The 17,288-nt window shown below is 38.1% G+C and overlaps 10 protein-coding genes across 10 annotated transcripts; 4 read left to right on the top strand and 6 right to left on the bottom strand. All coding sequences in view use genetic code 12, as the record gives it.

Moving 5' to 3' along the window:
- Positions 1-443: 443 nt before the first annotated feature.
- Positions 444-1,793, bottom strand: SAH1 (adenosylhomocysteinase; the record flags this gene model as incomplete). The annotated part of the gene is made up of 1 exon (XM_051813975.1): positions 444-1,793. One exon carries the CDS (start codon positions 1,791-1,793, stop codon positions 444-446), a length of 1,350 nt encoding a protein of 449 aa, XP_051672389.1.
- An 845-nt stretch (positions 1,794-2,638) lies between these two features.
- CANMA_001958 (uncharacterized protein) lies at positions 2,639-3,196 on the bottom strand (the record flags this gene model as incomplete). Its single annotated transcript, XM_051813974.1, has 2 exons — positions 2,639-3,015; positions 3,103-3,196. 2 exons carry the CDS (start codon positions 3,194-3,196, stop codon positions 2,639-2,641), a joined length of 471 nt encoding a protein of 156 aa, XP_051672388.1.
- Positions 3,197-3,426: 230 nt separating this feature from the next.
- On the bottom strand, positions 3,427-3,867 carry CANMA_001957 (uncharacterized protein; the record flags this gene model as incomplete). The annotated part of the gene is made up of 1 exon (XM_051813972.1): positions 3,427-3,867. One exon carries the CDS (start codon positions 3,865-3,867, stop codon positions 3,427-3,429), a length of 441 nt encoding a protein of 146 aa, XP_051672387.1.
- A 275-nt stretch (positions 3,868-4,142) lies between these two features.
- On the top strand, positions 4,143-4,595 carry CANMA_001956 (ribonuclease P/MRP protein subunit; the record flags this gene model as incomplete). The annotated part of the gene is made up of 1 exon (XM_051813971.1): positions 4,143-4,595. One exon carries the CDS (start codon positions 4,143-4,145, stop codon positions 4,593-4,595), a length of 453 nt encoding a protein of 150 aa, XP_051672386.1.
- Positions 4,596-4,880: 285 nt separating this feature from the next.
- Positions 4,881-7,613, bottom strand: GLN3 (nitrogen-responsive transcriptional regulator; the record flags this gene model as incomplete). The annotated part of the gene is made up of 1 exon (XM_051813970.1): positions 4,881-7,613. The coding sequence occupies one exon, from the start codon at positions 7,611-7,613 to the stop codon at positions 4,881-4,883; it is 2,733 nt and encodes a 910-aa protein (XP_051672385.1).
- A 1,055-nt stretch (positions 7,614-8,668) lies between these two features.
- CANMA_001954 (uncharacterized protein) lies at positions 8,669-10,090 on the bottom strand (the record flags this gene model as incomplete). The annotated part of the gene is made up of 1 exon (XM_051813969.1): positions 8,669-10,090. One exon carries the CDS (start codon positions 10,088-10,090, stop codon positions 8,669-8,671), a length of 1,422 nt encoding a protein of 473 aa, XP_051672384.1.
- Positions 10,091-10,906: 816 nt separating this feature from the next.
- Positions 10,907-12,361, bottom strand: CANMA_001953 (metallodipeptidase; the record flags this gene model as incomplete). The annotated part of the gene is made up of 1 exon (XM_051813968.1): positions 10,907-12,361. The coding sequence occupies one exon, from the start codon at positions 12,359-12,361 to the stop codon at positions 10,907-10,909; it is 1,455 nt and encodes a 484-aa protein (XP_051672383.1).
- A 572-nt stretch (positions 12,362-12,933) lies between these two features.
- Positions 12,934-14,733, top strand: CANMA_001952 (uncharacterized protein; the record flags this gene model as incomplete). Its single annotated transcript, XM_051813967.1, has 1 exon — positions 12,934-14,733. One exon carries the CDS (start codon positions 12,934-12,936, stop codon positions 14,731-14,733), a length of 1,800 nt encoding a protein of 599 aa, XP_051672382.1.
- A 416-nt stretch (positions 14,734-15,149) lies between these two features.
- On the top strand, positions 15,150-16,046 carry CANMA_001951 (nucleotidase; the record flags this gene model as incomplete). The annotated part of the gene is made up of 1 exon (XM_051813966.1): positions 15,150-16,046. The coding sequence occupies one exon, from the start codon at positions 15,150-15,152 to the stop codon at positions 16,044-16,046; it is 897 nt and encodes a 298-aa protein (XP_051672381.1).
- Positions 16,047-16,672: 626 nt separating this feature from the next.
- On the top strand, positions 16,673-17,005 carry CANMA_001950 (uncharacterized protein; the record flags this gene model as incomplete). The annotated part of the gene is made up of 1 exon (XM_051813965.1): positions 16,673-17,005. One exon carries the CDS (start codon positions 16,673-16,675, stop codon positions 17,003-17,005), a length of 333 nt encoding a protein of 110 aa, XP_051672380.1.
- Between the last annotated feature and the right edge of the window lie 283 nt (positions 17,006-17,288).

Here is a 17,288-nt window from a genome sequence, read left to right as displayed (position 1 = left end):
ATAAAATGTTAGATTGATTTAGAATAAAGCCTACTTATGCACTGTAGTGGGAGAAGTGTCTAACCTCATTACTTCCTACAATCACACATTGTGTTTTGTTGTTTTTTTTTTTCAAATCCGTTGAGGATAAAATGTATTACCATATATAAAAAAAGAAAATGTTTTCTATCATGTATCAATAAAAAAGGGGTTGTTGACAAAATATCAAAAAATATGAACAATAGTTTATGAAGTGAAAAATGAACAGTTGATGCATCATTATCTTAAGGGGTCGTTAAAAATGGTGTTGAAAATTTTTAAAAATAATCGTGATAAAAAAAGAAGGAACCATTTGAATGTATGTGTGTGTGTAGAAAGGTTTGCTTCTTTGAAGCTTGTTGAAATTTCAAAAGAAGAGAAAATAAAACCAAACACACCCACAGGAGGAGATTGTACAGACATGCTTAGTATCTGTAGATATCAGCCTTGTATGGACCTTCTTCTGGAATACCCAAGTAGTCAGCTTGGACTGGAGTCAACTTGGTCAATCTAGCATTCAAGTGGTCCAAGTGGCATCTGGCGACAGTTTCATCCAAAATCTTTGGCAACAAATGGACACCAACATCGAATGGACCGGTCTTGGCAAATTCGGGGAATTTTTCTCTGAATTCCTTGTTGTCGGCATTGAAGAGGGCGATTTGAGCGAGAACTTGGTTGGAGAATGAACAAGACATGACAAATGATGAATGTCCAGTGGCACAACCCAAGTTGACCAATCTACCGTCAGCCAACAAGATAATGTGACGACCATTCTTCATCAAGTATCTGTCAACTTGTGGCTTGATGTTGACGACTGATTGAGCATTTTCCTTCAACCAAGCAACATCGATCTCAATGTCGAAATGACCAATGTTACAAACAATGGCATCTTCTGGCATCTTTTCAAAGTGCTTACCAACAATGATATCTCTACAACCAGTGGTGGTGACAAAGATTTGACCGATAGAAGCAACTTCATCCATTGGAGCAACTTGGTAACCGGAAACAGCAGCTTGCAAAGCATTGATAGGATCGATTTCGGTAACAATAACTCTAGCACCCATACCTTGTAAGGCTAAAGCACAACCCTTACCAACATCACCGAAACCGGCAACAACAGCAACCTTACCGGCAATCATAACATCGGTGGCTCTCTTGATACCATCAACCAATGATTCTCTACATCCGTACAAGTTGTCAAACTTGGACTTGGTAACGGAATCATTGACATTGATGGCTGGAACCTTCAATTTACCATCTCTCAAGGACTTGTACAAGTGGTGAACACCAGTGGTGGTTTCTTCACTCAAACCGTAACAATCCTCCAACATTTCTGGGTATTTTTCATGAACCAATGAGGTCAAATCACCACCATCGTCCAAGATCAAATTCAACTTCTTACCATCCTTGAAGGCAAACAATTGCTGTTCAATACACCATTGGTATTCTTCTTCAGTTTCACCTTTCCAGGCAAAAACAGGAACACCAGCAGCGGCAATAGCAGCAGCAGCATGGTCTTGAGTTGAGAAAATGTTACATGATGACCAAGTGACTTCAGCACCCAAAGCAACCAAGGTTTCAATTAAAACGGCAGTTTGAATAGTCATGTGCAAACAACCAGCAATTCTGGCACCTTTCAATGGTTGAGATGATCCGTATTTTTTACGAATGTACATCAAACCTGGCATTTCATTTTCAGATAATTCGATATCTTTTCTACCAAAGGCAGCTAATGAGATATCGGCAACTTTGAAGTTAGTGGCTGGGGCGGACATTGTTAACGTGATTGATTGTTCTTTTTTGAATACAAATCTTGTTAAAGAAGTGAAAGAAAAGAGGGTGTAAAAGATTGGTGAAAAATCTCGATGGACAAATTTTTACTTTTATGGGAATTTTTTTCATCTTTCATCTTTTCACCGTCTTTGTTACTCATTACTCGTTTGTGTGTGTGTGTGTTGGTTTTTTGAGACACGTAGTTTGTTAAGTATGTTTATCCTGTATATAACTACTATAGTTTTTATACGACGAAGTCGAGAAAAAGGTCGTGCACCAGATGATCTCAAAATTTTTACCCAAAACGTGCCTCTTTTTGCCCATGTGATTCTAGTGCTCACGTGGACAGCGTTTTTTGCAACTTAAAACCCACCTCACCGCCCATCTACGAAGCTCAGACTCCATCTTCTCATAATGTCATACCATAGTATTATTACTTTTTACTTTTCTAAAATTACATATACGTGAAAGTAGAAGCAATCATTACTTCAAGTCACCTAAGTGAAAGACATTGGCCTCCATTGAGAACGAACCCAAAGATAAAAGTTACATTGAGAATTGGTGTCAAAAGCTGAGCAAACACGTTTTCGATTAAAATTAAAGTAGCAAATAAGCCAAGACAATGTCAATGCTTCTCACCAACAGACTTTACTATCAAAAAAAATACAATTAGCATGTGTCCTCACTTAGACCATTGCTTTTTCTTCTCAGGATCCTCATTCCTTTCCACTTCGAGTGCTTCAATCAATTCCTCAAGCTTCTTCAATCCCTTGTTCGTGAGCTTTTTAGGGGGCTGTCATCTAACATCGAAAACCAGCATGGCACATATGGTCAAATGATAGCAAGTCTATCTCCAAGGCGTGCACTTGATAATTACACCACGAACAACACCTAAAATAACATAACAGCAGCAATAAACCCACCCAGAATGGATGATCTTTGTAGATTGAAACCAACTCACGGTCTGTGTAGCATTTTTCAAGTCTTCCAAACACCACCTTTCCATGTCTGTAGCCGACTTTGAATTTGGGTCTGGCAACACAAATGTTGCAATAATCAGGATAATAATAGCCCACAACTCCAAAAGGGAGACTGTAACTAAAATCGAAGACTTTCTTTGTAAATGGTGGATCAGTTCTCCCTTCAATTGGCTCGTACCACCAGTGTATACTAGCATGGGGAAAATTAAAGCATAATCGGCATACTGCTCTCGCAATTGTATGACTATTGGCAGTATGTGAGATAACAAGCATCTTCACATTTTCGTGTGTCAAAAGTCCAAGATTTTGAACCTAAGATGGTACCTTAAACCTGCTCCGTATTCTGATGCAGAATTGACCGAATCGGGGGTAGTCTTTGGCCAAATATGAGTGGGGAAAACCTTTGAAAAGTCAAAACTCCCCATTATAGCTAACTCCCGAAGTATTATAGTATCAAATGATTTACTCTAGGGGGTACTCACAATACTTTCATGGGGATGGTGACTATATTACTTGTGTAATATTTTTGTATACTTTTGCTTTTGCGATGACGTAAAACTGTGAATGTAAAGGAGCTAAATGCAACGCCTGGTGTTGGTTTATGTGACAAAACACGTCCTGTAGTACCTCATGAGGTAAATCGGTAGGGGGAAGCTCACCAATACGGTTGTTGAAAATATGTACATTTGTTCTCTTTCAAGTTCTCAGTTCCATCATTACACTCGTTCATATCCTTCATCAATTCACCATCTCTTGTACTATCTACAAACTGTTGTTGCTGTTGTTGTTGTTCCTGTCGCTGTAGTTGTACCAGAGCATCCATCATCATTCGTATCGTCTTTTGGTGCACTTCAGTATGAACTTTACTTAATTGTACTCGTTTAGCAACGGGTGAGGAAAACGCATCAAATGTTTGGAATTGTGAAGAGAAGTGGAATATATGGTCCAAAGTATAACATGTAGATGTTGTTGTAGGGGCGTTTGGTGATGAGTTGACAAGTCCTTGAGATGAGGAAGATGTGGAATAGGCGTTTGGTGATGAGGGGAAAGTGCATAAAGGTGATGAATCTTCTTCAAATTGTCTCTTTCGACTCATTTTGGTGTATTATAGTGAGGTCACCTTCGTAATAGTGGTCTAGATAAGAGAATTGGGGTTTTAAGCATTGGCAGTAGATCCGTGTTGACGTTTGTTTCTTAGGTAAAATATTTAGTCTAACGCGTTTCGTGGAAATGGCACACAAGAGCGAAGACAGAACACAAAAGTACAAAGTTTTTCTAAAGAACCATCCTTGTTAAATTATATCATCAATAACATACTAATCATCCAGCTCCCTCGGCCTTGTTCCCCTCCACATTCTTTTTCCTCGCACAATGGCTAAGCGGATACAGGGCAAACATATCAAACATAGTGCTCAGACGACACGGTTAACTGAAACTCAATTTAATTCAACTTTTCTCGTCAAATCATCAACGCCATTCATCTCAGCCATCAAACGAATTAATAAACAATTGACCAAATTTGCCAAACAACAAGGAAGCCAGCGTAAATTCCAAAATGATCAGTATAAGAAAGTCAAATACATTGCCGTAAAAGGAATGGGAAGGACTATTGAAAAGACATTGAAATTGGCTATGCATTTTCAACTGCAAGGATATAAAGTGGATATATTGACTGGAAGTGTACAAGTATTGGATGAATTTGAGAAAAGAGTGGAGCTGTTTAATCCTGATTCTATTCTTGCTGCTGAAATGGATTATGAGACTGAGTATAAGAAGCGTATGGTTAGTTCAGTGGAAGCAAGAGTGTGGTTACAAAGAGAGTAGAGGCATACTAATCAAGGAGACTAAATAAATAAAGAACCGCCCATTCTTGACGACTTGGGTAACTGTCACTAGCAAACGTTCCAAAGAACTTAGCCCAAATGGAGGAGTCAGGTTATGCGATATGCTTTAGGCTCCTTCTTTATCACTAAACAATTAAGAAAGTCACAGTACTGTCTGTCTATGTATAAATTTACTAACAAAGTATACCATAATACAAAATTTTTTTTCTACCACCCTTTTTTACTAAATAAAACACTTCATTATCTCTTCGTGATATCGTAAAAATCATAATTCAAACTTTAGCCAATCTAAATCTTTATAATCGTTAGCAGTACTATTGCCACTACCATCGTTGTTCGCCATGGCAAATGCATCATTAGTAGTTGTAAATTGTGTCAGTTTAGGTGCAGCAATGTTAATCTTCAGTGGTGATATTTGATTAGATGGCAACTGTGATGACAATTGTGATGACAATTGAGAGTTATCTTCAGATGCCAAAACGGGAATCTCGAATGCCTCCTCATCATCTTCATCATCGTTGTGCAAACTAGTGTAGTTACGGAAAAACTCTTCATCAATCATGCTCATATTTGAATCGACTATATCTGAGTTGTTGTTGCTTTCCAGTATAGACTGGATCATATCCTTATTATCGCAATTGGTATTGCCGCCCATCATGATTAGTTCATCATCAATTCCTTGGTGTTGCACTATGGGTGGTTTACTAGCTCTATACTGTTCCAAGACTTTCAATTGTTTTGGAGGTATGTTGAACTCTTGACGTTGTGGGTGTTGATGATGTTGGTGTTGGTATTGGTTGTGGTACTGTTGTTGTTGGTTGTAGTGCTGCTGCTGCTGCTGCTGCTGCTGTTGTTGTTGTTGACGTTGGTTCTGTTGCTGTTGCTTCATTTGCGCAGACAACATCGACGTTGTTGTAGTATTGGGTATTGAAGATGGAAGCGTCACCAGAACATTAAAAGGTGTAGCAGGGACAGAGCTTGGCGTATCATTCAGGTTAAATCCATTGGCAAAAAATGAGTTTGGTGAATTCATCGAGCCTGGAGTATCAGCGCTATCAACAATATTACCAAAATTGTTGTGACTTTGGGTTTGCATACTATTATTATTATTATTATTCATATGCATAATGGTGCTGTTGCTGTTGTGTCTTGAGATTTGAGGATGTTGGTGACCACATTCTTGTGGACTATCAAAGTAACTTGATTGTGGAAACCTTTGGTTAAGCATATTTATATTATTTGAAGTAAGTGAATTTGTTGGTGTTGATGCTGACACTGTGTTTTTTCTAGACATATTCACCATCGATGTCCTTCTGCTCAATGAAGATGAAGAAACAAGGGAGTTGGCTCGTTTGATTGAGGATGGGATGTTGGACATACTATGGGCTGTAGCTTGTTGGTTTAAAGATGCACTAGAAGGAAACCCAGTGACACTATTCCTATTGGCAAATGACATGCTCATCACGCCATTTTGCTCAATTGTGGCCGGTATATTCACCTCTGACTTTTTCCTCTTAAAGGGTTGATTGCTGTTGATGGAGTATGAATACGACGAGTTGGCAGACGATGTCGCCGATGTCGGGGAGCTAGTATTGTTTTGACTCCTTGGGATCGGTATACTCTTGTTGTTGTTGTTGTTGTTGTTGTTGACCGAGTTGTTATTCATACTGGTGGTACTTGATGGCTTTGGTAAAATCATCACATTCTTCAATCTCTGATTCTGTAAAGAGTTGCCTGCACCAAGTGAATTGGAAAATTGGTTGGGCAATGATGAGGCAGCCGCACTATTATTAGGAGCAATGGCAATAGGCGTATGCTTCTTAAATATAGCCATACCATCACCATTTCTTGAGTTCATGTACTGACCTGATGCTATGTTCAATGAACGTGGAGCAGAATTTGCCATTGCACCAGTTGACGATTTTCTTGAATTCCTTTTTTTAATCACATCAGTCTTTAATGATAATGGACGTGTGGTACCATGTAATTTTAAAAACAACCCACACGCATTACATAAAGTATTACCATCGGTATCTTTTCTCCACAATGGTGTCTTTTCTGTTTTACAATTAAAACATATAGTTTTCGTTGCTTCAGTGGCGGCATCTTTCTTGGTATCATTTGGCTCTTCTGTCAGTCTCTTGTTTTCCTGTTTTAATTCCTTTAACTTGGACAATGACGAGGTTAAATTGGATTTAGGTTTGGTAGTCTCCCCAACAGATTCTACACTCGAAGTGGCGGAGGTTCCAGAAGCACTTGAGTCATTTCGCGAGCCATTGCTTTGGTCTGAATTTGGTGTCTTGCAATAATTTGTAGCATTTTGTTCAGTTTCCATATCCATGACATCAGTCGACTGATGCTGAAGCGGTAGACTAGTTGTGGTGGAATTCTCAGTTGTACGCTTTGAAGAATTATTGAAAATGGGTTTTATAGCACTAGTGTTTTGCAACTCGTCAATAGACAAAGGAGAAAGCAAGTCAAAAGTGTCCTCATTTGTGTCCAGTAGATGTACATTGAGTTGTCTCCCTTGTTGACCATTCAGATGATGCAATGACAGCCGTTGGCGGAAGTCGGGTGATATACTGATATTATACTGATCGTTGGATACGTTATTCTTCATATGACTTAGCTGTGTCTTGCTATTTGACTTTCTCAATTGTCGGTTTTCCACCCTTGGTTGTAAATTTAACAATTTTTTGGCTGAATAGAAAATCTCAACAAGTGAAGGTCCAGATTCAAATGAGGAGGAGCTATGTGATCCTGGTGAATGCTCAGACTGGCTGCGTTGTAAACTTGACTGAGGTTGTCTAGTACGTTGGGACTGATATGTTGTTGTGTTGATAGTTGATGACGATGCTGATACATCTGTTGTAGTCGAAGTAGTTGGTTGAGAATGGCTTTTGCTTGGGTTTAACGGCGACATAAACTGATCATGTGACATCCCACTATTATTTCTCTCACTATTGACAACTATTCCTCCCGTGGTAGTATTTTTCATTTGCGGTTTTGTTGCTTATTTGACCCTTGAAAAACAGATGATTTATTTATTTTTTTCTTCTTTATATATATATTTTTTCTTGACCGCAAAAAGTGTGAGGGAAAGTCTAAATTATCACGTAAAAGATGTAACTTGCGTGTCTTCAGTTGTGTGTTTAGATATATATGTCTAGTTATACTATTTCTTTTCTGGTTAACACTGACTATAGAATGACTCTCGTGATTGTTTTCCTCTGCTGTTTTAGATCGTTTTTTTCTTCTTCTTTGATTCTTTAATAATTTTTTAATTTTTTAATTCTTTAATTTTTTAATTTTTATTTTAAATTGGCTGTTTGAGTATTGTTTAATGGGTGTGTTTATATACAGTAACAGAGTAGTCGTGTTATTTGTTCAAAGGCTTCTGCCTTTTTGTCTGACTCGGATTTCTTTTTTTTTTTTCTTTTATTCTCTGTCTTATTATTTTAAACCGCCTCAATGTCTTGTAAATTAATCTTATGACATTATGAGGCGTGGGGGAAGAACAAAAAAAATTTTTTTTTCATTATTTATTTTTACCACTTAATGCGTCATAATAAAACCACCAACTAAACATTACAATGTACATAACAAAAAAAAAATGAAGATACAAAGTTATAGAATAGTACTGAATGTCATCTCTAGTTCTCAATTATGTTTAAAAGGAACTGGTCCTCACTCTGACGAAACTCAGTCTTTTTTTTGGAATGTAAAGAGTATGATGTGACTTCTAAAACAATAATAAGTTGAAAAGAAACGAAAGAAATGGAAAAGCAGTCCAAAACAATAAGAGTTGAAGCCTCTTTTAGAACAATGTAAAAATAGATGAAGTTACTCATTTAGTTCTGGCCACTTCTTCTAAGAGTACAAAAATGGCTTTCGGTTCATATGAATTCCTCCTGTAACCGAACAGTCGAAGGTCTATGAAGGTACCCTCTTGTCTTTGACTGTCCTCTGAATCTGCATTTTTAACATAATTTACATTCCCACTTATATCAGTACACACACACACATATATATATATATATATGTATAATGTCCTTATTCCTTATTACCATTACTTCCATTACCATTACTACCACCAGCACCATTGTTGGAATTATTATGTCTCGAATACTTGCCCCCGCCATACCTAGACTTTCTCTCTCCTCTACCCTCTGTACTCAATGGCGATTCAACATGTAATCTATATTCAAAACTAACACCGCCAACACGTTCATTTGAGCCACTGTCAACTGTCTTGATACAGTCAGCTCCCAGTAAAATTTCATCACATTCTCTAATGACTCTTAATATGGCATCACATATGATACGTCTTGCTTGAAATGGAGTTATTGTCTTTTTAACCTCAGCCAGGCCTGATGCATTTTGTTGTTGTTGTTTCTTGAAATTCAAATTTGAGTTCCAAACTGAGATTATATCTTCATCTCTACGTACACTCAAGACAATTCCACATATATCATTGTGCAACACATGCTGGATTTCAGTTGCATGCGTCAGAGGAATGAAATTACCAGTGAGGATCTTGATCACTATCCGTTCCCAAATCAATGCTGATCTTTTCCTCAATTTTTCGGCTGATTGCAATTGTGAAGATTGTGCAGCTGCTTCAGACAATGCAGCTGTTGATGATGTATCCTTTCTGTTTGAATGATAATGATGATCTTGAGCCTTTCTGCTAAAACGGAAAATCCAACGACCTCCCTTTGCATTCAAAGGATCTTCCCAAACTGGATTCACCCCAATTTTAAATATGAGAAATTCGGTACCAATGCTCAAATTGAAGCTAGCTTTAATGGATGTCAACATTGTCCACATTTGTTCAATTGACGCAATGTGTGAGATCGTAGTCGATGGATTGTTTACATCAGTAAATTGTAACTGATTTGTAGTTTGTAAATAAGTGTCAACACCTGGCTGTTGCAATGAGCTAGTACTTTCATCATTAGAAGTCGATGCTGTTGCAGAATCGGCGGTGCTTGACAATGGTTCTTGTTGCTGCTGTTGCTGTTGTTGATATAGCTGCAATTGCTGTTTCTTATTTCTCGAGTGATGCCATACAGTCCAACAATAAGCCAAGACATGATCATTTGCTGACACAGTCGATAATGCTTCTTCAGTCAATTTAACAGCATCCAATTTGGGCAATTTAGCCAATTCCAGATACTGAACCTGATGACCACTGGGGGCTTGATGGTAGGTACTTTGACCAGAATGGGGTTGATGCTGATTCTGACTCTGATTCTGATTAAGCGGTTGTTCACTAACAGTGTTTTCACTTGCATGACTTGCATGACTGCTATTACTGTTGTGGTGACTATGATGAAACTTCGATCTTGGTGGAAAAGATGATTGAAAAGCCTGGACAGGTGTTGATGATGGAGACGAACTGGCCGACGATTCTGCATTCTGGTTCATTATTCTATTAAATAACGACTCAGCTCTTTTTAAATTATCAGACATGATTGGTATGTGTGTTGTTGTTGTTGTATAGTTATATGTACAGACTCCGGTCTCAATAATAATGATGATGTGTTTGTAAATAAAAATAATTAAAATTAGACAGGTTTAGTGACCATGAGCTAATAAATGCAAACTTTCAATGAATGTACAAGTGAGGATATAAGGCACAGATAGTCAAATATGCAGGTGAATTAAGGTACCCCTTTGGAAGTTTGTGCTAGGAAGATGGCGTATAAAGTGATGATGACCTTTTCTTTCAATTCATAAAATTGCAAAAAAAAAAAAAAAGAAAAGAAAAATTTCTCTCTCTTCTTTCAAGTCTCTTCATTTTGTTTAAGCAATTCTCATTTTATTTTTAACATCTTTTTAATTTTTGTTACTATTGCTTTATTGAGCTAGTAAATCATTAGCAATTAACGCCAATGGTGGTTCGATTACACTATATGGGACTGACCTTTTGCTATGATTACTAGACATAAGACACGACTGATACTGAAAATTGTATTAGAGGGTTTACTCGGAGGTATGGCCTCCTTAGACCCTCTCTCCACGGTCTCTGTGCGTCCGATTAATGGGCTATTTCTTGCTTGGGTATTTCGTTATTAGAAGGCAAAATTCTTCCCACTGATAAAGTCCTTTTGTAGCGCTTTTTTGACCCTCCACACACACGTACACAGCTAAAAAAGAGACTCACTGCTTTTGTTTCGTTCAGGGCAGTTCCTATATAAGAGCCTATTTTCAGGCCGTTTTGAGAGAGTTTGCAGTTGCCGTGGTTGTCTCTAAGCGTTTTCTTTAAATTAGAAAAGCATAACTAAACTACTTAGTAGCACCATAGTAGTGCAAATACCCACCTAGGGTCTTGCACCCGTTGATATAGTTACTAACATCCAACTTTTCATTGATTGAATGTGCCCCATCATCACCTCTACCCATTGGCAACAACAACACGTCAACGCCTAATTCCTTTTCAAAAGTCAAAGTGATGGGAATTGAGCCACCTTCTCTAGTAAAATCAGGAACAATGCCCCACACATCTTCAGTTGCTTTAGCTGCTGCTTGGAAACTTTCATTGAATGGATCAGATACCCAATAATTACCATCGTGAATCAACTCCACTTTGAACTCGTTTGGCGAATTCAATTTAGCAAATTCTTGGTTGAGATGTTTGAACACCAACTCATCCAATTTCTTTGACTCAATGTCTGGCACTGTTCTAATGGAAAATTTACCTACAACTTTTGCTGGAATAACCGTCTTGGCACCGGCGCCGGAGAATGCACCTTCAATACCATGTAATGATAATGATGGGTATCTCCATCTATGTTTCAAAATGTCCTTCTTGTTTTGGTGCAATGCCGTGTCTGAACCAGCAGCAGCATTCAATTCATCAACAGAAAAGTCGATGCTGTCATACAACTTATCTTCCTTTTCGGTTAACGGGGCCACCATCTCATCAACGCCAGGAACTAAAATGTTTCCCTTCCCATCAACTAAAGTAGACAACACTTTGACTAAATCAGTCATTGGCTCAGCAATAATACCACCAAAAATACCACTATGCAAGTCGGCACCAGGTCCCTTCACAATCACTTGATAGTAGTTGCACCCTCTTAACCCATAAGTCAATACTGGCTTGGTTGTACCTAACCAATAATTATCGGAAATAGTGACTTGGTCAACATCTTTGAAATACTGCTTAGCTTCTTTGGCAACCAATTCATCCAATCCAAGTGATCCACTCTCTTCCATACCTTCAAAACAAACAACCAAGTTCACTGGCAACTCCCAACCTAACTTGTTGTGGGCTTCAACTACATTTAACCATCCCATAACCGGTCCTTTGTCATCAGTTGAACCTCTGCCGTACAAGATATCCTTAGCTTTATCGTAGTGCATAGTAAATGGTTCAGTACCCCATCCATCCTCTTTCAAAGCTGGTTGAACGTCGTAATGGCCATAGACCAAAACGGTCTTTTTCTTTGGATCAGAACCCAATCTTGCCAATACAATTGGTGGCAATTGCAAACTAGCATCTTGTACTGGTGGCGGTTGTGTACCTAATTCCTTAACCTGAATATCTTGGAATCCCAAGTTCGTCAACTCACTAACCAAGAATTTTGCCATTTCAACAACTTTTGGTCTAAGCAGTTCATCAGATGAAACTGAGGGGATTGCAATGGCTTTTGCCAACCGTTCAATAAACTGCGGTTTCAATTCATCAATGGTTTTGAACAAGGATTCTAATGGTAATTTCTCGTATTTTTCAGACATGTCTTTGATTGCGATGCGTTGTGTTGTGATGTACTTGTGATATCAATGGGTTTGGTAATTTAAATTGAACTTTGATTGATAGGCTAAAATTGAGAAACGGAGTTAAAAAAAAAGAGAGAAAAGTAAAAAAAAATGCGTGTGGCGTTCTTCGTTTTCCGAGTACAAATCCTTTTTGTAGCCTTGTAAGAGATGGGCTTCCCTAAGAAGAAGAATGCCATACAGATTTCCCATCTTGGTGAACTCTGTTTTCCCTTCTATAACCGAGAAGACTCAGAAGTGGAGGCTCCTTTTAGCTGCAATTGTTGATGATTTTATTAGTTACAGAGTGATTTACATAAACAATCTGTTTCTTCTCTCTGGAAATTTTCACCGATGTTAATCACCCGTGGACTTTGAATACTTTACAATGAACTAGTCATAAGGCATTGCAAGCTAAACTATCATAACTTACTAAAGTCATTCCAATTTTTTTCCTCTCTGGTCACGTGAATATTCCTTTTTGGACGCGCCAAAAAGATTTATTGATGAGATTAGCTTGATGGTAAACATTCAACAATCCATCTCTCATTGCCATGAACTCAGATGAAATTGAGTCAGATGAAATTGAATCTACAAGTTCCGAAGAGGACGATCTCTTTGATGTTTTCAATTTGAGAAAATCATCGGCTAAACCACAGAAAACATATTCACGATCAACGCGACGCAGCGATAGCCAAGAACTGCTGTCTGAGAATTCATATCTGTATAAGAGCAATCGAACCACGCAAGACTGTGTTTATTCCACCGAATCTTCATCACTGAAGAAAAGAGTATCATTAGTTCGAAAACGACCTCAAAAACGATATTACAACAAATCGAAGCTTGATGATGAAGACGATGATGAAATACTCAACCTTGAAGTGCCGTCAATCTTCAAAGACGGCTTTAAATCCCAAAAGGTTTACACGCAGCACCAACGAGTGAATCAGCGGATAGCAGATCAGGAGAAAGCAGAGGCGTTGCGTTTACAACAACGAGAACAACAACGGAAACAACTTGTGGAAGAGTTGAATCAAGATGGAGAGAGAAAGAAATATGATATGGTGCGTGATAGAGCATACTTGGAGAGCTTGCTCAGCAAGGATGAACAAGCATTGGACGGATATGGAATTTCGCGTCATTTATATAGTCTAAAGGCTTTGTCATTTGATGAATCCAAGTTACCAAAGTACAACCTAAGCAGAGAAATTAGTCGATCGCTACAGTTTCTAATTGTTAGAGATGCAAAAATTGGCTTTGAGAATGTGAAACTGGATTTCAAGTCGTTTATCTTGCGGAGTTTGTGTATGAAAAATCCTAGGTTTTTGCATAACTTGGAACCTTTAGTTGCGCTTCATGGGGATAAACCAGTTCTTACCGAGGAAGAGTTCGAAGATTTGTTAGTCAAATTGGGGGTCGATGCAAACTTGATAAAGGAAGATACGACTCCACTTTTGAAAGTGGAGCGCCAAAACCATGAACTAAAGCTTCAACTAGCACGATTGACATTACTATTTACCACTTATCTACATTGCTCAACGGAGGTCGATTTTGCAAAAATAGCTAGATACTTTTTACTAATAATATCAGACTACAATGCTAATAAACGGGAGTTGCTAAGCTTGAACCTGTTCATATACACCGTGTTTCCGTTGCTTTGTGTCAAGTTTGATAATATAGAGGAACTTGTTGCTCAACTACTCAATGTTATTTTAAGCATCGAGACTTGTTTACCGCATGATACCGATAAAGGCAGGATCAAGAAGAAGGATTTGGAGTTGCAATACAATACAATCAAATTGATAAACGTGACGTTCTCTTTGAAAACAACAAAGAATGTTAAAATCGAATCTGTTATTCACGAGTTAAACTTGCAATATTTACTTGGAAGCAATTATCGAGACTATGTACACAAATTTACTAAACAAAATTTGGTTTATCAAATTGCCAACAACGTGATTATCGAAGGCAACGTCAAGGATCTTCTCGAACTAAATGATTTACCTACAGCAGATAACATCTATCTATTCTACTACAGGGTGAAGATCCTTCCTTACATATTGGTCAACCCATTCAATTTCACTCTTGATCGAGAAAAGAACATTAAAATCATTCGGTCAATGAAGAGTTCCGTCGACAGAATATTGCAAAGCTGTTATGGACTAATACGAGACTTGGGGTCAATAAATATCGATCTTGTCCTGGCTACATTGAAAACTGGTGTTGACAAGTATAGTTTTAACCGAGAAGAGTTGGTGAGGTTTCTAACTGATACCCATCAAGATTTAAGTTTACAATGCGATAAGTTGGAAAGCGATTTGAAGTTGGTTAACCAGGATTTCTTTTATGGGTGAGGTGCTTGTTTTGTAAAGAGTAGAAGAAATTTGAATACATCTAGAGCTACATAACGGCTTTTTCCTTTTTAATATGTACGCACGTGCACCAGAAGAATAAAGGTTATTGTGCAACAGTTGTAGTGTCACCGAAGCTTGGGGGAAATTGTGCAGGGAAAAATTAGTTATTTCTAGGCACACATTTACAAAGTGACTAATCTTTTGACAGGTGTTGGCAAAAACCCGACAATTTACGGTAAATCACGCAATTCAATACAACATACCACCACTCACTCCTTCTTCTCCATACTCACCCTCCAGCTTTGTATACTTACCCCACGCACTAAAAGCCACAGTTTTATCATACAGAGTGATATATTTTTATGATCAGGTTGTCGACACGATTGTACACCACATTACCACATAGACTACTGAATATGACTATCGACCAACAGAATCCCCCACATCAATCCTTCCCAAATGGATCAGCTCAAGGGCAACCCATCACATATGTGAATTCAGAACTCACTGCTGTGGAACAAGCCAAACCTGGCCGTAAAGTTCAACTTCCCTTTGGATTTGGGCCTATACCTAAGGAACATTCCAACAAGACAATCTTCTTTTTCGATATTGACAATTGCTTGTACCCTAAATCGACTCGTATATTTGAAATGATGCAAGATAAGATCCATGACTATTTCAAATACAATCTTCAATTAAATGACGAGGACGCCTATAGATTACACCATGATTACTACAAGACGTATGGTTTGGCAATTGAAGGATTAGTACGTAATCACCAAGTTGACGCATTGGATTACAATTCCAAAGTCGATGATGCGTTAGATTTGCATGCTGTGTTACGCTACGACAAACCATTAAGAGACACACTTTTAAAAGTAAAAGAGTCGGGTAAATTTGATTATTTTTGGTTGGTAACAAATGCATACAAGAACCACGCATTAAGAGTGATTAGTTTCCTCGGAATCGGTGATTTATTCGAAGGATTGACATATTGTGATTATTCACAAGTCCCCATTGTATGTAAACCAATGAAACAATACTTTGTCAATGTATTTGACTTGACCCAATTGGATTATGAAGATAAGGCTGTGTTGGCCAAACAGTGGTTTATCGATGATAGTGAACTCAATGTCAAGGCTGCTTATGATTTGGGTGTAGGCCATGTGATTCATTATGTTGAACATGATGAAGATATTTCCAAGTTGAAACGAAAGGATGATTTCGCAAAGTATTACGGAGAGGGAGCTATTGGTTCCAACATTCAAATTTTAAGCAACCTTTGTGACTTGCCTAAGCTCGTAAGTAAATAGCCAAAAAAAATAGATTTTTAGAGTAATAGAGATTAATCAAAAGGCTGTATGTCTCGGTGTAGGGGTCATGCTGTTGTTTAGTAAAAGATTCTGAACTGATTCAAAAATAGTGGTTAAGGAGAAAGATCCAAACTTAACATATATGACTCTGCAAATTCAAGATTAACAATGTCATAGTCTAAAAGGCGACAGCCGTATTATCTCAGCAGTTCAATATTGCCCTATGTAGAAAGCTTTAATATGGAAGGTGTTAGATATATTTGAAAGTGTGTTCTTTTTTAGCGAGAATGCCCCAAAGAGCAATCAAATAACCCTTTGTGCAGTTTTTGAATCAGACTCCACATTAACCACAGTTTGCACGTAAGTTTTGTTAATCCTATAATTGCTATGGAAAATGCTAGAACAACACAGGAGAACATTAACTTGCTGTGCCTACGGCAAGAACACAATTTCTATCGTCTACTGACTATCCCACCTCTTTTCAACCTCACTATATATAGTCCCAATTCCTCTAACCCATTTTGCAAGTCAAATACATTTGGTTTGACCTTTCTTGATTCCATACACACCTACTACTTAGCCAAGTCTAGATAAGTTACAGATTACAACTATACAGCAACAAAATCATGTCTTCAGTTATCGTTTCAAATGTGCCAGACAAGGTAACTCCTGCTGCGCTTACCAGATTCTTTACAACTGCTGGTAAAGTCACTGATTTAAACCCATTAAGCGATGGTAAATACCAGGTCGTATTTGAAGATCCAAAAGCTGCCTCTACTGCATTAGATCTCAATGATGCTGAATTGGACAATACCTTTATTAAAGTTGATAATGATTTAGAAGTCACTGATGGAGGAAAAAAAGGTGCTTCTCAACAAGGTGGTAACGAAGAGAGGAGGGAGGAAGATGTGGAAGAAACCTTGAGTGATGCTTATGGTCAAATCAGACACAAACACTGATTCGAGGAAGGGGAATTTGGGTAACAGTTTATATGACTATTATGTCCTCTAATTGAATGTTATTGGTTTTGGAAAGTGATTGCGTCACAATGGTCAACGGTAAGCTGTAGAAAGTAAGTTGGTACAATTGATTCGGTAGCATTTACCACAGCGAATTTCCATAACGCTAAGTACCCCTCGGCAGTGGAGGTCAACTGTCTATATCTCTTAAACCGATGGCCAATAGCGAATCCAAAGGCGCCACAACTTTACTTCCTTTCGTGCGTGATGCAAGTCTTGGGTT

The sequence above is a fragment of the Candida margitis genome, assembly GCF_024628925.1.
Source record: "Candida margitis strain CBS 14175 chromosome Unknown scaffold33, whole genome shotgun sequence".
NCBI classification, from domain to species: Eukaryota; Fungi; Ascomycota; class Pichiomycetes; order Serinales; family Debaryomycetaceae; genus Lodderomyces; species Lodderomyces margitis.
Note: the sequence above shows the minus strand (reverse complement) of the source record. Positions and strands in the feature narration are given on the sequence as shown.